At 43.4% G+C, this 25105-nt stretch overlaps 1 protein-coding gene and 1 non-coding gene across 10 annotated transcripts in view; both read left to right on the top strand.

Moving 5' to 3' along the window:
* MAGI1 (membrane associated guanylate kinase, WW and PDZ domain containing 1) overlaps nt 1-23504 on the top strand; it is a 631452-nt gene extending 607948 nt beyond the window's left edge. For 3 of the 9 annotated variants that reach the window (XM_042929912.1, XM_042929918.1, XM_042929910.1), the window contains 7 exons: nt 510-803; nt 3775-3978; nt 11894-11987; nt 12133-12193; nt 13111-13254; nt 15723-15861; nt 19916-23504. In XM_042929912.1, coding sequence (XP_042785846.1) covers nt 510-803; nt 3775-3978; nt 11894-11987; nt 12133-12193; nt 13111-13254; nt 15723-15861; nt 19916-20649 — 1670 coding nt within the window. In that variant the 3' untranslated portion in view covers nt 20650-23504. Of the gene's footprint in view, nt 1-509; nt 804-3774; nt 3979-11893; nt 11988-12132; nt 12194-13110; nt 13255-15722; nt 17809-17927; nt 18017-19915 lie in introns of those variants that run through there. The other 6 variants (XM_042929917.1, XM_042929911.1, XM_042929919.1 and 3 more) reach the window with 5 other exon arrangements.
* TRNAK-CUU lies at nt 4390-4462 on the top strand. The gene has a single exon. It is a non-coding gene; the product is annotated as a tRNA-Lys (tRNA).
* Nucleotides 23505-25105: the final 1601 nt, after the last annotated feature.

Raw genomic sequence — 25105 nt, 5'->3', positions numbered from 1 at the left:
TGTTGTCAAGAATCCCACAATATGGCAACCTTAATGGCAAGGCCAAGGTACAGGGTCCTGCCTGATGGAAAAATAAAAAGCAAAGCTGCTTGGAAGGCGGAGCAGAAATGTGACTTTTGAGGGCAGTGACAAGGTGAACGTGCACCAAGGTCTCCGAAGCGAAGGTGGCGGTCGTCCCTGGTGCAGGCCACCCCTGCACCGGTGTTCGTGTTCCTGTGATTGGTGCCCCCGGCAGTAGCTCCGAGTGGGCCCCTCTTGCAGCCAAATTGAGCCTGAGAGTGGGTACTGATAGGCAAGGTGCTGTCAGTGACACGAGCTGGGCGTCCCCTGGGGTGTTTTCACGTGGCGGTGGATACCGTGCAAGAGCCGTGTACACCGCTGCAGCAGCCCGGCGTCCGGAGCCTGCCGGGCCGCGGCCTCCTTCCGGGCCGCGGCGCTGCCCTGCGGGCCGGCCGGCGGGCGGGCGCGCGCAGCAGCCCGAGGCTGAGCCGGGCCTCTCTGTCGCGCAGCCCCCAAAGCCGAGAACGAGGTGCCCTCGCCGGCCTCCTCCCACCACAGCAGCAACCAGCCGGCGTCCCTGACGGAGGAGAAGCGCACCCCGCAGGGCAGCCAGAACTCCCTGAACACGGTGAGCTCGGGCAGCGGCAGCACCAGCGGCATCGGCAGCGGCGGCGGCGGCGGCAGCGGCGTGGTGAGCGCGGCCGTGCAGCCCTACGACGTGGAGATCCGGCGCGGCGAGAACGAGGGCTTCGGCTTCGTCATCGTGTCCTCGGTGAGCAGGCCCGAGGCCGGCACGACTTTCGGTGAGTGTCCCCGTCCGCCACCCCGGACCTTCCCGGGATGCCGGCGAGTGCGTTGCGTTGCAAGTGAAAGATGGCCAAAGTCTCATTAACAGAAGCGCCTTCATGCTTTTCGCTTCAGGTAATTGAAGTCTTAATTGGGGGTGGAGAGTGTTTTGTAGCTTTTCCCCTCCTGAAGGTGGGACTTTTGGGGTTTTTTTGTTTTGTTTTGTTTTTTAACCTTTCAGCGGCATGCAGAATGCGTGTCCACATGCGCACAAACAACTTGAAGCATAGATGATATTTGCCTGAAACTTGGAGAGCTACCTCGACAGTGTAGAGTGGGCAGTCTTTGTCAAAGAAAGCCTTTTGTGAGGTCCTGAGTAGGAGATCATTAACAGCAGAAGCCTCAGCAGGCGTAAGGGTTTTTAGCCTAAGCTTATGGTTGTACAGAAATGCCTAGGGAGCAATACAGGTGTAAGGAGTAAACATAATTACACGCAGTGCCCGTTCCACCTTACCTGTGTCCTTTCTCTACTCTTTCCCCATCTGAAATTTTTAAATGTTAAATATTTTTTAACCTGTCTGGTTAAGGATCTGGTTAAGATCTGAGTTCAGAGCCATTTGTCTTCACTGCCCTTGAATTCTAGCAGGGCCGATTTACCTGTCTCATCCGGATATTGGGGGTTTCAGCAGAGTATGGAGAAATGCACTTGTCACCCTCTGAGAAGGTTAACTGATGGGTGTACTAGCAAAGACAGGACCCACATAAGTCCAGGAACCTAGTAACCTATGAATCTATTTCCTATTAGAATGGATGATAAAAATGTACTCCAGAAATGATCCATCATCTTCATTAGATAAAGAGTCATGTGTTTATCTCCCAGGCACATTTGTTCATTAATAAGGAATAGGATGAGAGATGGGGCAGGGCTGTGTGGGCTTTGAAATGGACTCTGCTCTATCTGCAAAGGAATTGTCCCCAAGAGTCCGATGACCAGTGACCCAGGTCACTGCTGGCCGAGATCAGGCCAGGTACTCTGTCCCTTCAGCTTTCGGATCCAGTAGCACTCGCTTTATCTTCATTTAGCCTTTGTACGTTGCTTCCTGCAAAAGCCATTTCCCTAAAGTCTGTTCATTAGGAGTCTGTGAGTCAGTCAGGTCTATGCATGTGTGGCTGCAGTAACAAACGCCCGTTACTAACAGTGCTTCTGTGAGCTACGTTAATAAAGTTATCGCAGCATGTCACAAAGGGATGACCGGACACCAAGGCAAGGTTTTTGGGGGCTTTGTTTGTAAATTAATCTGGGGGGCTTTTCTGTGTAATTTAAAAATACTCGAACAAGGCAGCGAGGGGTAAGAAATCCCATTGTTTGATCCTCCCCATGCACCCCTTGATCTTCTCAGGATTTTAGAATTCTTGGTTTTACTTTTCTCCATCGAAATAGATGTGTCAGGTGGGAGGTTATGTGTTATTAAATGACTATTGAATGTCTTCTCACAATTTGGTCTTTGATTGTTTCCCTCTGGCTCTGACAATAAACAAGTCAAACTTTCCCTAATACCTTGCATGAGACTCCTGTTTCCCACTCTACAGAGCTGTCCTCCTACCTGTTGTTTGATACCTTTCTCCTGCGAGTTGTTTGTGGAGATGCACTAAACTTAATGAGGACCTTGAATTTGAGTACGGAGGCTCTCCATACCTGCCTGTTGGATTCCAAAAAACCATTTGCTTCCCTATTAAAAGCTCTGTGGCCTTGACCTTACGTGCCGTGATACAGACGTGGGCAGATATGCTGAAATTCAAACAAATTGGGATGCATTTCCCCCCACATGGTATCCCCAAGGTCCAAATTATGACAGAAGAGCCTAGCCCATTTCAGTGTCTTCCGTGCCCGTTTTATCCTTTCCGAAAGGTGACGCAGATGCGTAGCTTGCTTCACAGTCCTCAGAAAGACGAATTCTCAAAATAGGGAACTATGCATTTAGCTGGAGACCCTGTGCCAGGCCTCAAAGTCAGTTTCCCACCCCTCGCTAGAAGTTAGCAGTGCACGTGGTTATGACCTGGGGTGCCTCACAGTGCACTAGAAACCTTCCTCTTCAAATGCACTTTTCCTGGTTTTCATGTTGTAGATGTGCAATAAGTAATAATGAGAAAGGAAATGAGCAAAGGAAAGGGTTGAGGAAGGATCTGAATCCAGCTTCGGATCACTGTCCTTAGCCTGAGTAGGTACCAGGGTTTCACTGTCCTTTGAGGGGATTTTTGTGAGGAAGGTGGAGGATTTCAGCGCTAATGAGCCTTTCGGGCCCTTCCCCTGAAAGCGCACGCGACAGGCTGATTGAGCAAAGGTCATAAAAGGTTGGGTGTTTTTGTTGGCTCATCTCTTGTCATTATGCCTTTTTTCTAAAGCTTTCATCATTCCGGATAGAAGGCAGAAGGACTAAGTGTTTGTCCATTAGGTGTTTTCAGATGGAATTTCTGGTGGTAGCTGACTCTTAGGCCTCCCCAGACACCTAGGGATTATTTTTTCTAAATGGAGGAAGAACAAAACATTGGCAGAAGCTTAATAGCTGGCAAAAGTGAAGTGACACGAACACACAGTGTGTAAAGCATCCATCCCAGCTCTGGGTCTCACATTTGTAGACCCAAAATAAGCCAATGGCGAGTTATTTTGGGGCGCTCGAGAGTCTTTGAAGTTGCTAACTATCACAAATTTTGTAACCGATTGAAGGAGGAGGGAAGCTGGGGGTTCCCCCTCATTTGGAATGGGGCAAGGAGCTAGGAGCCATCACTCCGGGGCGGCAGCTCCTTCCACAGATGCACTGAGTACTGCCAATGTTTTGACCATCGGCACAGAGCTCTCCTTTAATAACATTTGCTTAATGCTTTAATTAATTAACACTTAACCTTCTCTTTCCCTTTTCAACCCTTTTTCTCCTCCCTTCACTATATTCCCACGTAACTTAAAAAAAAAATAAAAACTCGATATCAAAGCAGGCAATGCATGTGTGGCTATGCCTCACAAAATAGGTCGGATTATTGAGGGGAGTCCCGCTGACCGATGTGGCAAGCTGAAAGTGGGAGACCGGATCCTGGCAGTGAATGGATGTTCCATCACCAACAAGTCCCATTCAGACATTGTCAACCTAATCAAGGAAGCAGGAAACACAGTTACCCTCCGCATCATTCCCGGGGATGGTAAAGTATACCTATTGTGTCTCTCTTTCTCTCTCTAGTTCTTTCTGTACCTCTTCTTTTCTCTCTGTCTCTTTCTTTCTCTCCTTAGTATTCACGTAATTGAAGAGTGTCGATTTCGAAGCAGCCTTATCCATCCCTAACTGAACATACCCATCATGAGCCATTGTTACTAAACCTTACCCGCCCCCCCCCCCACTCCCTTTACTTAATCCTCTTTTGCTGGGGCCCTGCCTTGCTACAAGTATAAACATTGCAGAAAATCTCAACTTTGCCCATTTTATTTTGGTTTTGGTACCCTTGTCCTTAAAATGATAGAGTAGTTTGAATACAGTGGTAAAGATCCCCTGATGTTCTATCTGGAAATGAATAAAGAGTTTTAAAAAATCACTAAAATGTAACTGTGTGAGGGGTGCCTGGCTGGCTCAGTTGGTAGAGCATGTGACTCTTGATCTCAGGGTGGTGAGTTCAAGCCCCACGTTGGGTATGAAGCCTATGTAAAATTAAATTAACAAGTGAATAAAATTTTTAAAAATGTAAATTTAACTATGATACAGTGACATAAAACCTACATAATGACACTTCAGAGCCAATACTATTCTTTTCTCTCAGGATAAGCGAACATATAAAAGGTTTTTTTTTTAATATTTTTTAATGTTTATTTTATTTTGAGAGAGAAAGCATGTGCATGCGAGTGCTCAAGGGAGGAGGGGCAGAGAGAGAGGGAGGGAGAGAATCCCAAGCATGATCCACACTCAGCACCAAGCCCAACACAGGGGTTGATCCCATGGCTGTGAGATCATAATCTGAGCCAAAATCAAGAGTTGGACCCTTAACCAACTAAGCCATCCAGGTGCCCCAGAAGTGTTTTCTTAAATGAGAGATTCTTAGGGTTTGTGCCTACTTGATTTGTCTCTAATTTTTACATGTGGATGAAAAAGGAATAAAACCTCTATTTTTGATAGGTTATATCTGCATTAAAGTAGGCCTGTTCTTATTTGTTAGTTTGTTTGGTTATTAATTCAAATCTGGTTTATTTTACACCACTGGTGATTCTGCCCCCCAGGGGACATTGGGCACACTGTCTGGAGTGGGTGCTAAGGTCATTTAGTGGGGAAAGACCAGGAATGCTTCTAAACATGTCCTACAGTATATAGGACAGCCCCCTACAAAATAAAGCTGTATAGCAGGAAATATCAATATTCATTATTCTTAATAAAAATGAAGTTGATACACTGATGTCACTATGTATAGATTCTTCAGGGAATTTAGTCCTGAATATTGACTTCATTCTCAGCAGACTTTGCTTTTGGGAGGAGAGTGATACTTGTCTCCGGTGTTTCAATGTCTTTTGGTGGTGGTGGTGTTGTTACTATACATGTGTTATAAAATAAAATCTATATTCTAAAGTCAGTGTTTCTCAAGAGGAGAATGTGGTTTATGGAGATAGAGTGATAAAAATCCCTGTCACTGATCTGTAAAATAAGAAAATCAGAGATTTTATTGGAAGTAATTCACCAAATGAATCTTTTTTAAGATTTTATTTTTAAGTAATCTCTGCACCCAGTGTGGGACTCAGAGTTGCATGCTCTGCCAACTGAGCCAGCCACGTGCCCCCCAAAGGAGTATTTTGTAATTGTTAGAAGGTGATCCTTTTTAGTTTAAAATTCAAGTGGTGTAAATTGTGCCTTTGAGAAAAAAATAAATCCCAAACCAAACAATAAATATTTGAAAATTGTTGGTTCTAAGAGCAGAGAATTTCCTCTGAACCAAAAATACCCAACTCAAATGTGGAGGAAAAAATAGCTTCTTGATTGCTCATCTCCTTTACCCGGCCTCAGATGCATGGTTAGTAATTTACCGTGTGGTCAGGAGTCCATTCTGCCAGTTCACCACTCTGGAAGGCAATTACAGTTTAGGAATGTGATCACAAGTTAATAGAACATAGGTTTCTAATGGAAAGAATGAAGGAAGCCAGAAAAATTTAGTGAGAGAGCCAAATGTAGTATATAAATTTAGATATATTGATGTACATGCCCTACAGAGATTTCAGAAAACTAATTTAAAAAAACAGGACACAGGCCTTGACTTGCTATGTCTATACTGGTCAGTCTTAGTGTGGGAATGATAATGTCCAAAAAAGGAAGGAAGGAAGGAAGGAAGGAAAGTACTCCTTGAAGGAAGGGCCTAGAAAAAGAGTTTGAAGTCAGGAAAGATATAAATATGCAGAAGCACTTTATCCTACTGTGCACATACTAGGTGTTGACTTAATGCAGTGGAGAATAGTTTCGGAAAACTTGAACACAAAAAAACATAGTTCAAGATGAATTATCCAGTAGCAATTGCCAATAAAAAGACATTTTTTAAACTTCAGTACTTAATACAAAATTCAGAGAGACACATCCCACACTCTCTTGGTAGGAAGAAAGTAAACATTAAAACTCATACAGTGTACTTGAGGACTGATTTGTGCTGCCCAGGGTGTGATTTCATCCCAAAATATTGCAGGAATTCAGTGCCATGATAATAAAACCCTTCGTCCATTACTTTGTAAATTTCAGAGACCAGGTAAAGGAAATCAGGTCTAACAGAGGATAGATTTGTGATGTTCATCTTTTTAATGGAGCCAAAAATGGCCATCTTACAAATTAAAATTGAAGCAGGGGAGTTGGGTTTCTGGAGAGATGTCAGAGCAATCCAACATCCAGGAGATGCAAATCCAGGAGAAGTTTGCCAACACCCGGAAGACACAGTGACCTTGTGGCTTGATAATGGGAAAGAAACACATGGCAGATCCACTTCCTGTCTGGGAAGGTGTGTTGGATGTGCTAGACTGTAGGGTAAAAGGGATTGGTGTGTTAGGGACTTCTTCTCCTTCACACCTTTCACACTAATGCTTAATTCATCAAATAGCCCAAAGACAGTTTGTGCTGTGGTCCTCAGGAGGAGACTGAAGTTCTTAGAAACCCGTCTTCTCCAGAGTGCTATTGTCAGAAACCCTAGGAGGCACTTTAAGAAGATGGGAAGATGTCTTTTAGACAGTGCTTGGAACCCACTCAGAATCCACTTCTCTCCCTCCCTCCTGCTGCCTGATTGTTTTCTCTTGTCATCGTTCACCTAGTACTTTCTCCAACTCACTTATGTCAGTCTGTACTTTCCCTCACTCTGCTTCTCATGTTTCTCTGTCCTCTCCCTTCCCCCACCGGCTCCCTTCAACAAAAGCTCAGAAACATGACTCTCCTTTATTTAGTTTATCATGTTCCTAGAAGGCCTGCCTTCACAGATCTTGGACAGGCCTAGATTGGGGGGTCCTCACCATCTCTGCTTTTACTATCTTTGGGACCAGCGTGGGAGGTGCAGTGGGGGCAGAATTTCTTCTCCTATGAAATACGGGAAGCGATAGTAAATATGTAAGGACAGCGCAGAAAGGCCCAGAGAATAGCTGAACATACTGAATCTGAACTTAAATTTGACAAGTCAAACCACACATGCTTCCTACCACTTGCCTTCTATAGAAATACTCTGTGAAATCTGGGGGGAATGAGACTTTAATCGGGGCAGACCCTGGCTGAGTCAGACTAACGCAGAGCCATCAGTTTGAATCAAGTTCAAGGTAATGAATATTTAGAAGCTTAAAAATATGTTACTTATATTAAGGTCTTAGGTTTGTACTTCAGATCCCTCTGATTCAAAGTATTTGTTGATATTGGAAGTAAAGTGTGGCAGCCCAGACATTTCTATTTCCTTGGCAAAGGCATGGAATAGTATAAATATCTTAATAGAGGGCTCTGTGGATATGATAGCTAGCAAGACAATAGGGCAAAAGGAACAGGTTTCGACCATACACATTTTTTAGGTCTCCCCGAACTTCAAATATTTATGGGATTCAAATTTTCAAATCCTTCCTTTCGGTATTTATTACATCTGTTTTTGTGCATTAAAATATTTATGAAATATTTTAAGGGAACGATTCTATCCTTTGTTGATCTGTTTGACTTTGTAATGTGGATTCTGTAACGGAGGCTAAAGGTATTAACATGGGGACTAGGCTGGAATTGTAATCACTCGCCATAGAGATATACTGAAACCCAAGATAGAAGATCCTGTCAGAAGTTAGTGCCCTGATTGAGCACAACACCGTGACAGTGCCTTGAGAGCTAGGATATGCTTTGCTTGAGACATGATTGCTATGGAAAGTGTAGTAATACCCATTTTCATTCCTCCGGGAGAGCTGAAGTAGGTGTAGACACTGCTTGATAAAGGATGTAGGATACTTGCCGGAATTTGTCATAAAAATAGCCAATCTGTCCATCTGTCTTTGAGTTTTAGAAGTCAAATACATTGACACCCCTTCATAATACTGTGCTGGCACATGCTCTTTTATCAGGCCCTCATTATATGGCGCACGTATTGCTTTGGGATGGAGCTATAGATTTGGGATAATGGGCCTCAACTCTGTAATTTAAAAAGCTAGAGAGAATTTCAACGCAAAGTCTTGGTTTAATTCTAGGTGAAGAGTTAAAAGTTTAATAAAACGAGTATAACTATTTTTTTTAGTTTATTATTTTTGAGAGAGGGACAGAATGTGAACGGCGAAGGAGCAGAGAAAGAGGGAGATAAGAGGATCCTAAGTGAGCTCTTTGCTGACAGAAGAGGACCCAATGTGGGGTTTGAACTCACAAACAGTGAGGTCATGACCTGGGCTGAAGACGGACGCTTGACCGACTGAGCCACCCAGACGTCCCCCGAGTATAACTCTTGATACTCAAAATGCATCCTGTAAATCCAGAGCATGTTAAAAATTATTTTAGTGCTCAGAAGATGGCCCATAAAATGTAGAATCAAAGCAGGGCATTTTGTATATTGTATAGTTTTGTGACAGTTGGTGGTGCTTATGCAATAAAATGAAGGCACTTGCCAATTAAATATGATTTCCCTGACACCAACACATAATTCTGTTACACGTGAAAGTGAGACTCTCCAGAGGACTTTGGACGTGTTACCTACCTTGCCTAAGCCTCAGTGTCTCCATCTGTAAAGTGGGGTAATAACTGAACCTATTTCATTGAGTTGTAAGAATTAAATGGGGTAGTACAAGTGGAAATGGACTTAGCACAGTCTTTGGCGCATCATAAATGATGAAGAAATGGTGGCGGTTCATAGATTTAAGAAAGACAGCAGTTGGAGGAAATTCAGCTAGCTCAAAAAAGCATTTGCATATAAATGTTAATTTTTTTAATGCTTAAAGTTAATCTTCAATCCAAATCATGAAGGCAGCAGGAAAAAAAGAGAGAGAGAGAACACTGTTTCAGAATGGGATCCCACCTGCCTAGAAAAACCCTGGGTACCACAAACACACAAGGACTCAAAAGGGAAACTCCTGCACAATTCAGTAATTACAATCACTTTAATTACAACGAAACGTTCTTTTTGGTATCCTGATTATGATTTCCCCATGGCCCGAACAATCTTGTGATTTCCCAGAGAGTCTCCATAAAATTAATTACAGTGAGCAATATGAATTTTTTTAAAGGACCAATACATGGGTTGATGAAACTTCTGGGGAATCGTATTGACAGGCAGTGCAGTCTCTTAGTCCATTGTTCTGACAGTGCGTGTACTTGATGGCATATCACATAGATTAATCACCTTGGTTGTGCTCGTTAACTGCAGTCATAAAAATGTACCAATAATATGCTTTTAATATTGTGATCCCAGAAATCCATGTTCCCGATAAAAAATCTGGTGATCATCTTTTGTATGGTTTTCATGTGCCAGGCCCTATCCCAAACACTGTCTTCTCCTTAATCTTTGCACGGATTTTCTGAGATACTTCTGATATAATGCGTGTACAGAAGAGAAAACTGAGGCAAAGGAAGTTGAAGTGACTTGGCGTGAGTACCAGCCAGTAAATTGCCGAGCTGGGGGTACACACGGCCAGATAGTCAGAGTCTGGAATCTGACCTCCTAACCATTCTGCTAAGCTGCCTCCCATTAAGCCTGAGAAACACCACCTCCCCAGCTCGGGGTTGCCAGGCGTATTGGCATAGTAAAGAACCTGAGGCTGCTCAGAGGAAAATCAAAGCACAGACACACAAAACTTTTTCCCTCTGTTTCAGCCACTATTTCTGACCCTTAATTGACCCCAGGTTCCTTTCCCTCAGAATCTGTAGAAACAGTGGTGAAAACAGACTATGGGAAACTTGGCCTAAAACATGAATTGGATTACATTACAATTTACTTGATCTGTTATATTTTCTTAGTAATCTTGTGCCTCAACTGTGAGAACCACAGGCTCTGTGGCTGAAATACAAACTTAAAATCATAATTCAACTTCCTCGTTTTAGAGTTTAACTTAAGTTCCCACGGTCATAAAATAAAAACTAGGAGTGGTAGCTAGGGCCATAAGTCCAGTTAATGTATTGAGTGCTTACTATATGTCAGGTACTATACTAAGCTTTTCAAATATTTTTATCAAAGGGAAGGGAATTATGTCATCATCCCCTTCTTTCAGAGGAGTAAAATAAGACATATGGCTAATGAGTGGGGAAAGGGGGACTGGATCTCAAGCCCGTGACTTTAACAACTGTGTGCAATGAAATAAAATAATAGGAAGCCAGACCCAAGTGCGTAATATCCTTAGGAAATTAAAATGGAGGACAGACCACATGTCATTGGGATTTCTGGGAGGTATTGTCACTGCAGTGGACTGCAGTGGATAGATATCGTCCAGGTGTCCCAGGTGGGAATACTTAACACATTTTCCCATAGAAACTTTGTTACACATTATGGGCAGGTATATGTATTCTGAAAGCATTAAGATGCCTACTATGAGCTGTAGGACTCCTAGAAACTTGTAGGCTACATTGCTCGCTATGAATTAAATAGGCATTCATAGCCTAATCTTAGAACCTAACCACCACATGTAGTATTTTCTTGATGAGAAGATTGATGCCAAGTTCCAAATAGTCAACCTAAAATTAAGTACTAAAGTGCAGCTTGCTCATAACTGCTTGCTATCTGCTTTGATCGTAATGGAGAAATAATTAGTAAAAAAATATATAACCATTACTATATAAGTGATTAAATTTTAATACATGCATGTTGGTGTGCAGTCTGTAGGGCATGCTCTTGAGTGTTTTCAAATTCTGGATCTCCAGACTTCTAGAGATTAATGAAGTTGCTTATGAATGTGGTTAGCGGAGAAGAAAGTCAATTTACCTAAGAATATAATTATATTCATTCCATTAGGGTGGCTTCATGATTTATACAACTTCTATTTACAAACTCTGCCTCTAAGTAATGCAGGTTTTAAAATTAATTTTTCATCAGTGATTCTAGACGAGATCTGTGTAGAAGTCTACATTTTCAGTTGTGCTTCATTAAAAGCACTGGGGAGGAAGGTAGATGTGTGTGTGTGTGTGTAGTTATCAAGATGTTAGCACACTTCTGATTGTAATATTCACATGAGGAAATCAAGCGGACTCTGCTCAATATTGCTGATAAATTGCAGGAAACAGTAATAGAGACGTTTGTTATTAGTCCGTCCAATCCTGGGGCAGTAATGCCAGTGTGGTGCCGTGTTTTGAAGGGGCTGCCATTTTTAAGTGTCAGGGAGGGAGAGACACTTCCCTCGGTTACAATTTTAGGGAAGCATTTCGGGGGCACACTTCTCCGTTCATTTGCGGGGATGTCGGTTGGGAGGAGGGTAATGGGGACATACGTGGCTCTCACATCGTAGAATATCTTAGAATGGTTCTGTGAACTCTTGCTTAGAAATTCCAGTCAGGACGGTTTCAAACAGTGATAGGGAAACCAGGCGTGTCACTCAGATGTGGGACTTCTGCATACCTCCTGCTTTGATGATCTCTCCTCTGGGGCCCTCATTCTGCTGCGCTCTCTCTCCCTCTCCCTGCAGAGTCCTCAAATGCCACTTTGTTGACCAACGCAGAGAAGATTGCCACCATCACCACCACACACGCCCCTTCTCAGCAAGGGGCCCAGGAGACCAGGTCAGACATAACTTTGGTTGCTTTTGTTAGTTTTAAGGGGAAACAACTAACTCCTGATCTGATGATACTCATCCTTGACTTTGTTTTCTTCCCTTCAGTTTCATGGTTTGCTTTGCTTTTACGCTTCTCTCTCTCGCTTTGGCAGGAATACCACCAAACCAAAGCCGGAATCTCAGTTTGAGTTCAAAGCACCCCAGGCAACACAGGTGAGGGCCATTCTTCTTTTTTTCTGTTTGCTTAGTACATTTCCTTCCAACTTTCTGAAGCTATTTTTTACGAGCTATCTTTTATAAGGTACCCCCAATTAAAATAAATAACCTTTTGTGAGAGGATGTACCAAATATGAGCTCACATTTAGCTGGCTAGGAAATGACATTTTCTGTTACTACCTTTGCAAAACATTCCTAGATATCCTCTTCTAGGTGGGAAAAATAAAGAAAGAAAGAAAGAAAGAACCGCACTTATCTCAAGGACTGGCCATCAGAGAAAGAGCAAAAGTGCTAATCGCTACTCGGGGTATTCATGCCTGTATTTATGCCAAGAGATGTCTTTTTTTGTTAAGGTGTTTCCCAGACGTGGGAATTTCAGGTGAGACCCGGAGAGCTAGCTACCTGTCTGGCAGGGTGGTAGGAGAGAATGCGCTAATATGCAGGTGAAGGAAACTTGGGAGTAATCCGTTTATGGATTCACTAACTCACTCGAGCTCCTCCTCATCCTGGGTGGGAACCACTCCTCAGATGGGAGGCGGTCGCTCTTGGCATCCTGGTCATAGACACCGCTGCTGTTTTCCAGGCACGTGGCAGGGAGGCCTGTGCAGAATGGCACCACGTAATGAGTTTTCCCGCCACAAATAACGATGTGTGGCCTCACTGATTAAATTTTAACACACGTCTGTTGGTGTGCGGTCGGCAGGCACACTCATGAAATGTCTTCAGATTCTGCATCTGCGAATATGTCAGATGAATGAATGTTAATAAACAGCTGAGAATCACCAAAAGAGGGATAGAGACGGTGCCTTTGTGTCAGATCACCATTTCGGAGCATATTTGGGAAGCGATGTGAAGAAGAAATATGTGTGGGTATGTGTTCTCCCCTGAATGACTGCATTTCATTTTTTAAATAGGAGCAAGATTTTTACACTGTGGAACTAGAGAGAGGAGCCAAGGGATTTGGCTTTAGTCTTCGAGGGGGCCGAGAATATAACATGGACCTCTATGTTCTGCGCTTAGCAGAGGATGGTCCAGCAGAAAGGTGTGGAAAGATGAGGGTAAGTAGGAAGAGGAGTCTGGAAAAATAAGTCCTCTCCAGTGGCTTTTTGACATGATGTGGCTAGAACCTTCTTGTTCCTGAGAACTACATTTCATACTGCTTTCAGAACACTCTAAAATGCATGACTCCCGCCTAGGGTGTATTTCTCCCTAAAGCATAGTTGATGGTAACTGCTAAAGTTAGGTGAGCCCTTCTGATTGTTCAGGGATGAATGAAGAATTGGAATTACATGCAAACTTACTGAAGTAAAAATCAGTCCTGTGTCCGTAGTTCTTCTACTTAATCTCATATGGTAAGCGCGTCATTTCACAGCAAATCCTAGGATTTACCAGGATGCATAGAGAGCAGGAAGTCCCTCTAGTCTTGTAGGTTCTGGGTGGTGAGCTCCATTCAGTGTCCTGCTAGTCACCGGGTCTTACTTTAGCCTCAGGAGCAGGTCGACTCTGCCTCAGGAAAGGCCCCACATCTCCAAGCGGGAACATTCACAGTCTCTCTGCAGTAGTCAGAGTTGCAAATTTTAAATCTACACATGCCAAAAGATCACTCTCTTCTTTTTAGGAATCTGGTATCTGTTACTGTGTATGCATGTGTCACTTTTCTGGGGGGGGCGGGGATTAGATGGCTTAAAAAAAATGGATAGGTCACGTAGATTGAAGCGTATGCATAGGGAGCAGTTTGCTACAAATGAAGAGGAATCAAGACGGTCAGGTCAGGAAAGGAAAAAAGTGCACGAAGCTGGTCCAGAGCAGAAAGAGGGAAAAAAGTGACCAAAGGTAGGGAACTTGATATTTGTATATGAGGCATAGTCTCTTGCTTGTTAAATTTCTACAGATTGAATTTTAATGAACATTTTTTAAATATTTATTTATTCTTGAGAGACAGAATGAGAATCTCAAGCAGGCTCTGCTCTGTCATCGTGGAGCCCAACACGGGGCTCAAACCCCCCAACTGTGATATCATGACCTGAGCTGAAATCAAGAATCAGACGCTTAACCGACTGAGCCACTGAGGTGCCCCTTTGAGCGTTTTTTTTTTTTTAATTGAGAAAGTAGACCATGCATATGGGTATAAAAAATTAGTGAAAAATAGTGCATAGTAAAAATACAGTTCCCAAAGTCAGACTATATTACCAGTTTCTTGTGTATTCTTTTTTAATGCATATACATGTACAATTTGTACATATACAGAAATCTATAAACTCTATTTTCCTTTTAAGTTTCACACACATTGGTTATGCTTTTCCATGTGTTAGCCTACGTCAAAAAAGTTTCTGATGGAGTGAAATCTTACCATGGCATTTTGTGTAATGCTGTATAGTTCTCAAGACACATTTACAGTAGTGGCCAGCTTCGTCCTCACAGCTTGGTAGGAATGTGTTGTTAACATCCCCTTCTACAGATGAGAAATTGAGTTCCAGGAAGTTAAAGGATTTGAACAAGATCTGGTAGCTAACAAGTGATAGGACTCAAATTCAAGACCTTAATCTCCAAAGCCAGTGCTTTTCCTCTTCTGCCTTCTGGAAGATAAGCTCCTTGAGAGCAGGGATCTTGCCTGTCTTGTTCTCTCCTTTATCTCCGGTGCCTAGAATAGTAGCTGACACATCGTAAATGCAGCATCATTGTATAGGCATGGTTGTGTTCTCATCAGAAAGTTCTCTGCGGGCAGCAGTTACTTCTAAGCTCACTCACAGCTCAGCTGGCAGGATTCAGTGTCCCTTGGGCTGTTGGCCCTACCTCTCCTTCATGTCCTTATCACAGACTCTGTAGGGTAGCTCAGCACATGCGTCAGAGTGAACAAGTGAGAGGACAAAAAAAAGGGGGGCACATAAGACAGAAGCCAAAAGTATTTTGTAACCTTATCTTTGAACGGATATCACATCACATTTGCCATATTCTTTTTGTTAGGAGCAAGTGACTAATTCCAGCCCACATTCAAAAGGAAGGAGGGGTGCCTGTGTGGCTCACTTGGTTGGGCATCCAACTTCGGCTCAGGTCATGATCTCACAGACTGTGAGTTCGAGCCCCGTGTCGGGCTCTGTGCAGACAGCTTGGAGCCTGGAGCCTGGAGCCTGCTTCAGATTCTTTGTCTCCCTCTCTCTCTCTCTGCCCTCCCTCCCTTGCTCGCACTCTCTCTCTCTCTCTCTCTCTCTCAAAAATAAAAGTTAAAAAAAAATGTTAATTAACATTTTCCGTACTGTTTTATTTTTTTCTCTTAACATTTGCACTTTCTAACCTACACATTTTTCTCTAATTTTCTTGTTAATTGTCTTTCTCCCATTAGAATTTCATCTCCATGAGGGCAAAGGCTTTTGTTTCTTTCACTGCTGGACTATGCAACAGAAGATTTTCTGGACTAGACTCCATAAATACTTAGTAAATCAGTAAATGGAAGAACTTTACATCCTAGAGCACCTCAGCGGCCGGTGAAGCCCTTTGCGATCTTCTCATTTTGTCCTCTCTTTGGCAGATCGGTGACGAAATCTTAGAGATCAATGGCGAGACCACCAAAAACATGAAGCATTCTCGGGCTATAGAACTGATTAAGAATGGTGGCCGCAGGGTGCGTCTGTTTCTGAAGCGGGGAGACGGCTCCGTACCAGAATATGGTGGGTCAAACTATGAAAACATCCCTTCCTTCCCTGGCATGACTCCATGAATTTGTCTCCAGAACTACAGCAGGAAAGTCTTTTTGTTTCCCCCTGTTCACCAGTGTCTTACCAGCCTTTCGCACCATGTGATTATTTGCCTCGCTTGTTCTGAAATCTCTACACATTTCATCCTCTTGCTTGCTTACGTGGACTGGGACGTGGCCTAAGACAAGATCTTTATAGCCCCTTTCTGATAATCAGAGAGAACATTCTGTCTAGTCCCACCAAGAGTGAAGGAATGTTTGTTTGAACTGTGCCAAACTGTTTCTCAGATCCAATTGTTAGCACAAAAATGACTATACTCCTTTTCAGAAGCAGGAAAGCAGGTTTCCTGAGTGATATGTTGAGGCACAATTCTCTCTCTCTCTGTCTCTCTCTTTTTTTTGTTTGTTTGTTTTATTTTTTGGTTTCTTGATGTTTTTACTGAAGAGGTGTGAAATTTTGAGATGATTTGGGGGCCTTGCTCACCTCCTTTATGCTCTGTATACGACACTTCCGCATCCCCCCCCCCTTGCTGGTCCCTACCCCCAATCAGACCACCTGAGCCCACTACTCTAAAACAAATGAAACTGTTGATATATTAGCCATATGTTTTTAGATGAAAAAGGATGAAATAGATTCCCAGTGCTCATCATGAGGGAAACATGTTACTATACCTTTCCTATGGGGAAAGCCAGGTTATACATAGAGTTCCTTTGTCATATGTGTAGACATGATTTGAGTAAACAGCAATGATCTTTACCTAGCTTAGTGTTCTGATGGCAAAATGCTGTATTTTATAATAATTATGTCCTATTTATTTGAGAGTCTTGCTTAAAATAAAAAAAAAAAAATCTATGCCCTAGATGTAGGGCTTCTCTTCCCAACCAAAGGTCTACAAAAGTTTCTATAGAAACTGTGATTGAATGGTCCCCATATACGTTGGTCCCCTTTATTAGGGATTGATCTTTATCACCCTCTTTTCTGAAAGTCATTCTGCACAATTCCCAGTTGCATTTTGGACTTGATCAGATCCTTAATTCAGAGGCAGCTCAAAGAAAAGGAGAACTCCTTTGAAGGACAGTCTTCCCAGGTGTTGGACACTCATACAGGTGTAGACTACAAGGGGCCCAAGGTGGGAGGAGGGAGGAAATCCGATGAGGCCCCTTTAGACAAGGCCAACCACAGGGGAGGTATTTTGACAACATGAAGACGTCACAGCTGTGCACTGTGCTAAACCTCTGACCATAGGTGTATCGATGCCACTGAAACTGTGTAACATTGTCTCCCTTTCTGTCTTCCCTATGCTTCTGTTGGATGTGATATTTCATTTGAGAATCATCGTCAATAACCTGTGTACCTTCTCAAAACCTATGTCTGTTGCACTGAGGATGAAAATCCAACACTAACAAATGTTCTTTGGGCTAAAAATAAAGATCCTTTAAATACTCATTTTTCCAAGAAGGGTTGAACATGCCAGAGTTGTGCTGCTGTAATGTCTCATGCGTCATTTGGACTAAATCTCTCTAATTCTATTGATTAGAGTCACAAATGGGTTATAATATGTTAAGTTCCAATATTTTTCTGACTTGATTGGAACCTGCTTCTCTGTGAGGCTATTTTTGTAATGAGTTTTTTGTACTTAATTTAACTGCCGCGGTCTTCGGGTGGGGGGAGGGAGGGACCTCTGGTCTTCTGTTGTTTATTGTTAATGCACTCCTCTATGCCAGCTTGTCATTGTTCCAGTTGTTTGAAAAAAAAAAGAAAAGAAAAAGAAAAAAGGATGCATCCATTGTCTGGGTTCTTGAGTCACCTTATATGGCTGTCTGAAAAATGTCACTGTTTGATTGCGGTCTCTGCAGCCTTATTTGAGTGTTGCCTTAGACTGTCTGACTGGACAAATAAACTCTCTTTGCCCCATGTTAACAAATGCAGATTTTTTTTCTTTCCTCTGTGTTATAGGGAATCTAAATGTTCAACTTTTTCTCTTTCTCTCTTTCTCTTTCTGTCTGACTGTTCTTGGTGCTGGGCCCTCCCTTCTACAGCGATGATACCTCCTAATATCGCTGCATGTATGAGAAATGAAAAGCTCGGGGAGGCTTGCTTCTACCTTATGGGCCATAATCAAACTACGGTTTGTAGCTCAATCAATACTAGGTGTTTCTGTGCTGTGGCCTAATTTCCTCATTGCTTCTGCTTAGCTCTATTTTGATATGTTTGGCAATTCATTCTGAGCACCCTGCGTTCTTTGAATTGTAAGTACACCGCTGACCCCTATTGAAGTCTTGCTCTCCCTTACCTTAAAAGTAGGTGTAAGAAAGCCCAAGGTTAGATTTATGAGAGTGAGCATAGAGCACCTACCCATACCCAAATCTTAAAATGTTTCCATAAGCTCCTGTTTGTGTTAATTCTAACAGAAAGAACAAGCCTCGTATCACAGGGCCCTCCCCTAGGTCAGCAAGGCTTTGTTAGACAGAGGGACGACATTTTCTACTCACTCAGTTAGCTCCTGGGAAACTACGGCCCAGAGTCCAAATCCTGTCCAGAGCCTGTTTTTCTAAGTAAAGTTTTATGGGCTCCTAGCCACGCCCATTTCTTTTATGTGTTGGCTACCGCTGCTTTTACACCGGAGTTGCACTTAAGTAGTTACGGCAAACTATGCAGCCAGCAAAGCCTTTACAGAAAATTTACAAACCCTGCTGTAGGCTATATTCCTGTTACTACCAAAACCCACCCTAGGTTTTGGGACATCTTTCATGAAACAGACTGTTTCGTGTCGACCTTGTTGCCTCACGAAATCCTTAAAAAGAGGTCCCGCAATCCCTGCATCACCCTGGCTTGCCCTCCACACGGCAGCACGTTGTTTCTGGTGTTTCCAGGGTCTTGCCTGGAATCCTACGATGTGTGTTACCGTGTTAGTTGCAACAGAGCATCCCTGCTTTGAAAAGAGCTTTCATAATTTCCAGATGCAACCTAAAACATCTGCTGTGTCATTTCAAATTGTTTAATAATAAATAGGAGCCCCCATGGGCTGTTGTGCTTTAAACTATAGATGCCTTGATGTTGTAAGGAGCAGTCCAGTGACTCCACAGCCCCCCGGATGCAATTATGGCTGCCTTGTGTAGTCTAATACTAAGGAAAGTACCTCTAAAAGATTTCATCTGCACCCCCTCTAATGTCAACCTCTATTCCACTCCCTTTCATTTGTCAGGAAACCCCACATTTTAAAAATAATTTCTTAAACATAACCCAAAATTAGAGAAAAGTATTGAATACAATTCACAAAGGTAGAATGTTTAATGGACCCTCACATTACCCGTCACCTGTCCCAGTCATCAACATCCGGCTGCGTTGCCTCTATAATCCCCTTTGCCCGACACCCTGGATTTTTTCTTTTTTAAGAGAAGTGTTTTAAAATAGTATACTTTGCATGCAGTACAACGCATAGAGCTTGAGCGTACCGCACAGGCTTTTTTTTTTTTTTTAACCTCTCTATACACCCATTTAATGACCCTGATCAAAATATAGACTCCCCAAAATTCCCTCATGCCCTTCCAGGTCAATAACCTAGAGTATCTTTAAGCAAGATAAAATAAGTATTCTTTATAGAAAAGAATGTTTTCTATTGTGGGGGCTGGGAGGGGGGCAAGAAGGGTGGGCAGGGGGCAAGGGTTAGTGGGTGGGGAAGGCAGAGCAAGAGATAGTTAGGGTGGGATGTTCTGGTACTTTTGGATTACCCTGTTTGGGTTGTGCCTTGCAAGACTGGAGTCCCCACTGACGGCTGTGAGCTCCTTAACGATCTCTGCCCTGAGCACAGCCAACAGTAGCCAGAGGCCGAAAGCCACAAGAACTAAGTGCGTAACCCTCGTGGTTGCAGTCATTCTTCACCGAGAGTCAGTTGGCTTTGGCCCTGCCTGCTTTAACAGCTAGCTATTTGTTTGTTGTGACTAATGAGAGCTCAGGCGTGGGAGTGGGGACAGGGGCTGAAGGCCCTGCCGTACCAAACTGTGGCTGTCCTGTATTTTCCCGGCAGACCCCAGCAGCGACCGCCTCGGCCCCGCCGCCGCCGGGGCACAAGGTGTTCCGGAAGTGAGGGCCGCGCCCCCCGACCGCCGACCACATCCGTCATTGGAGTCCAGTTACCCACCCGATCTTCACAAATCATCACCGCATGGGGAAAAGCGGGCACACGTGAGAGACCCAAAAGGCAGCAGAGAGTATATCAGACACCCCACTGAGCATCACACATGGAACGGAACTTCTAGAAAACCCGACAGCGGGGCTTGCCGACCCAAGGACCGGGCAGCGGAGGGACGCAGAGAGGCACCCCCGGAGCGGCCGGTGCCCAATGGCCCCAAGAGGAGGTCCCCGGAGAAGCGCAGAGAAGGCACCCGCAGCGCGGACACCACTCTGGAGAGGAGGGAGAAGCACGAGAAGAGACGAGACGTGTCTCCGGAGCGGAGGCGCGAGCGCTCGCCCACCCGCAGGAGGGACGGCTCGCCCAGCCGTCGGAGGCGCTCCCTCGAAAGACTCTTGGATCACACGCGGTCCCCGGAGCGGAGGAGAGGGAGTTCGCCGGAGCGCAGGGCCAAGTCCACCGAGCGCAGGCGCGAGCGCTCCCTGGAGAAGAGGGGCAGGGAGGACAGGGTCGGCCACCGAGAGAGGGAAGAGCCCAGTCTGAAACAGGACGCGGGCAGAAGCTCCAGACACGCCCCCGAGCAGAGAAGGCGACCTTACAAAGAATGTAGCACCGACCTCAGTATCTGAGACTCCGAGGCACATTCCAACCTTTACCGTGTCAAAGGTTCTAAGAGGAAGGTCACAAACGTGAAATAATTTAGTTTCTTACCTTGAGGAAGCGTCTGACCCCCGATGATCCTATAATAGCAACAAACATTTTATGCGTTTGAAATCTTATAAGAAAAAAGAAAAAATATATATATATATGAAAAGTGTTGTGCCTGATGTATAATATTAAAGAAAGTATTTTTAAATGCATACTTTTTTTGGAAATTATTTGCCAAATGCTGCCCCGAAGGGATATAAATTTTGTTTCTACGTGACCTGTAGAATTGTCAAGAATCGTTCCCTTATGGGGGGCAGTCTTTTTCTCTCCTGGTTAAATAGGACTGTTGATCATTTTCTCTAAGGGAAATAATTGATTAAGTTTAATTAATTTGATGTAGATTGTTAGGTAGTGATGTAGTGCTATCCTGTAGTTTAGGAGTTTTTCTTGAAAAAAAGAGCAAAAAGGCAAAAGTTATATTTGTAGAAGCTGAGGACTCTTTGGGACAGATTAGGATTGTCAATGATCCTAAAATTAAACTGTATGAAGAGACTACTACTGCAAATGAAGGATATTTATAGCTAAACTACACAGCACAAAGAAATGTTGCCTTCTCGAGTCATAGTTGGTTCAGAAAACAGTTTGTACTCTCCCTGGCCATAGAAAGGCACAGAGAGGAGAAGGTTGGCCGCCGTTGCCCAGACATAGCCCAAGCACGGATAGATGATCAGGTTCATTAGTATCACCAATATCCGATAAGATCTCATTAAGGCAGCACCACCACAGCTTTGCTCAACTACCGGAAGGAACCGACAGTGAACACCTGTGTTGTCTTGTCTGATTTGAGGCCAAATAGTGGATCGAATGGGGAGCCATGTGCCCAGTGGGAGGGAACCATGAGAATCCTCCATACAGAAAGTGTGTTCCCCCCTGTGTAGCGTAAGCCCAACTGGGGGCAAGGGAATGAGCGCTGGTGGAAGTTACCTCTCTGTTGATATTTAAAGTGAGGGTTCGGGGTACTTCTTCTTAGAAATGCCCATTTCCCTTTGAAACCCTAATAAAAGTCTCCAGGATGACTGAAAGGGAAAGCAAGACACAGTCCCAGTGGCTCTAGATCGAGTTGGCAAACCTCTGCCCTCATGACCCTGTCCTTTGAGTCTTTGGACAGCAGAACAAAGCATAACAATTTTTTTCTTTTTAGAATGACCCATTCTTTTGCAATCCCGCAGGAGGTGCGGTTGGGTCGGCTCATAGCCCCAGGATGTGGTTGAAATGGATTACTGCCTAGCTGAGCCAAAACGTTTGCTTGTACCTGTTGGACCACTACAGCAAACCGCTGCTTAGGATGCATTGTGTATTTCTGTAGTACTGTTTCGCATTTCCCATACAGACACACAACTTTGCAAGTCAATCACTGTTGTTCTCATGGTACTGTTTAAGGAAACAATGAAAAAGGAAAAAAAAAATGGAGAAAACCAGTCAGTCCTTGTGTGTACAGAGTTAAAAATTGTAATTAATAGAGCCTGTTTAAAAAAAAAAAAAACAACTGTTGCCTTTTTTTCTTGTATAAAAGAGAATTTATGACAAAAAATTTAGCTGTGAGGAATGTGATACGTGTTTATATTTCTGAATATGGAACAAATTGATTCATTGGGATATATTTTAATGTAATCTAAATCAGGTATGTAAAGCTGTTTTAAAATGGGAGACAATATAAGTAATTCTCTAAAGCTTTAGTCGGTTTGGATACCATCATTTCCTCCATGGGGAGCCTGCTTGTGAATTATTAAGCTCTGTTTGCATTCTCTGTTCTGTTCTTCACTCATTTCTTGCCGTGTGCTATGGACTTAATGCTCTTTCTGTATTGATGAAAAGCAGTATGTGGGCCAATCTTTTTATAAAACACTATGCATATATAAATATCACATTGTTCATAGCTTTATTTGACTTATGGGTTTATACATAACATAGAATGAGTCCCTATAGCTGTGTGGACATGTACAAAACTAGTTCCTTTCCTGGAACAGAGACCGTGTACATTCTGTAGCTGCAAAGGAGGAAAAGGGTCTGTGACCGCGATCTTTATTATCAGTTTTCCACGCGAAGCAAGCATTGAGCTGTGGTAGGGAGGCCGAGGGAGAACACGACTGAATAATGGCATTCTTTTTCATCAGGTTCCTAGGAGCCCACATGGGGATTTTATTCCTAAGGCTCCACTGCCAGGAATTTTCTCGCTGTTTCTAGCAAAATCTGTGATGTTAAATGATCGATGCTCTCGCTTGTGGTCCAGAGTTTTAAATAAATGAAATCAAGGTGGATTTGGGGGAGTACGTCGTGAAATTAACAACTTAATGTCTTTCTTGTCGTCAGAGGTGATATTTGACATTTTAAAATCTGTGTGCTACCCACCTGGGCTTAGTCTTCACCAGTCCGTGAAGACTTGATGTGACAGTTTCCTCTGACTGCCACACATCAGATTTGCTTTGGGAATACTGTACTGTACAGGGACTATGCATTAAGCAGAAAGATCTAGTTTTCTCTGAACTACTGTAACCTTAGATTGGAGACGGATTCTTGTGAGCCTACTTTCCCTAATCCCCCACTTCATGTAAATGTCTTGATGAGAGATGATGGATGAGTATTTTGTATGATTAAATCAAACCATTGAAGAATCCCCCACCCACCCGTTACACAGTTGATGCCTGAAAGAATGTTGGTTGGGGGGGTGGGGGAGAACTCAACACCCTACTTGTATTTTTTAAGTTTCTTTTGTGAAAGATTTTCTAATGCATTTTTACTGTAAAAATACATGGAAATGTATGCATTCCATAACCACTATTGCTTCTGGATTGAAATCTTTCTTGTCTCTGCGTTGTCTCAAGTGTATCACGGTCAAGTAATCAAATGAGGGTGTCTGGCTCCAACTCAGTGCAATGACCCAATGCATGTCGTTCTTTTGAAAGGGAAGGAATTATGCCTTTGCAGCAGTAGTCCAGTGCCTTGCTACTCAAAGTGTGGTCCGTGGACCACCTGCCTCATCATCACTGGACTGTGTATTAAAAATGCAGAATCTCAGGCCCACCCTAGACCTCCTGAGTCGGGCTGTGCCTTTAACAAGACCCCCAGCTAATTCGAATGCACCTGAAGCTTGAACAGCACAGTATATCTCGAAACCCCGGTAAAAGGCAAGACCTGCTAAGCCATGTGCTTCTCACTTCCTAACGGTGATCTTGAACAAGTTCCTTAACCCCTTCTTAAGCCTCACTTTCCTCTTCAAACAGGCATATCTCAGAGTTGGTAAGAATGAAATGCAAAGTGTTTAGCACACCTCTGGCCATCAGAACGATCTTCAGTAGATGATCCTAAAAAAACTTTGCGGGGGAGCCACTGGGTGACTCAGACAGTTAAGGGTCTGACTTCGGCTCAGGTCATGATCTCACTGCTCGTGGATTTGAGCCCCATGTCCGGCTCTGTGCTGACAGCTCAGAGTTTGGAGCCTGCTTCGGATTCTCTCTCTGTCTCTCTGTCTCTCTGTCTCTCTCTGCCCCTTCCCTGCTCACACTCTCACTCTGTCTCTCTCTTTCAAAAACAAACATTTTAAAAAACTTTTTTTTTTCTTTTTTGGAGGAGGAGGATTTCGGCCTGGTAGTGGCTGTTCTCTTTCCATTGTCCTGGTTTATTTTCCAATGAAGAAATCTATTCTCACTTTATTAAAATGAGGAAGAAGTCCTTCTGTTTTAATTCCAAAGGTGATGAAGAGTGTGGCCCATGCTACTTCACAAGCATAACTGTGAAGCATAAAATCTAAAACCGAAATGCTGTGCTATGAAGATTAAGATGAAAATAATCTCAAAGCATACCTTTTAGAGCTAGAGATATAAAGCGGAGTTAGACGTGAGCCTAACTAGTCCTATCAGATGAAAAGCTTTGACGTGTGTCCTCACTGATCGTGTCATTTCCAATGACCTTCCAATTTCCTTCACACATACACATTGTTCCTTTGGTATGCCTTAGATGTTAGGGCTTTCATATAGAACCTAGGTTCCTGGGCATTCAGAAAGGTATTGTGTTTAATAATAGGCCTTCCTACAGTCCATCTCTTTTGCTGTATTTTGCTTTATTTTGTCACCAGCATGGTAATTACGGACACTGTTCACTTCCCTCGTATCTCTTTTGTTAAAGATGGCACCTATAAGTGGGCCCTGGCTTACCTGATCATTGAAGCTATTTGTAAAGCCCTTACATCCCACAAGTTCCTTGCCTGCCATAAATAGTCACACTAAAAAGAATGTGCTGGGACTCAATTAGAGCTGGATAATACAGCTGGACTTTTCCTGCTGATGGCCAATCCAAGACCACCTTTGATGGTCTGCATTAATCGTCAAAGGAAGTTCCTCAAGGTGATTTGTCTTATAATCAGGCAACATCATCAGCATT

This window comes from Panthera leo, chromosome A2, assembly GCF_018350215.1.
Source record: "Panthera leo isolate Ple1 chromosome A2, P.leo_Ple1_pat1.1, whole genome shotgun sequence".
Taxonomy (NCBI): Eukaryota; Metazoa; Chordata; class Mammalia; order Carnivora; family Felidae; genus Panthera; species Panthera leo.
This window is presented reverse-complemented; position numbering and strand designations above follow the sequence as displayed.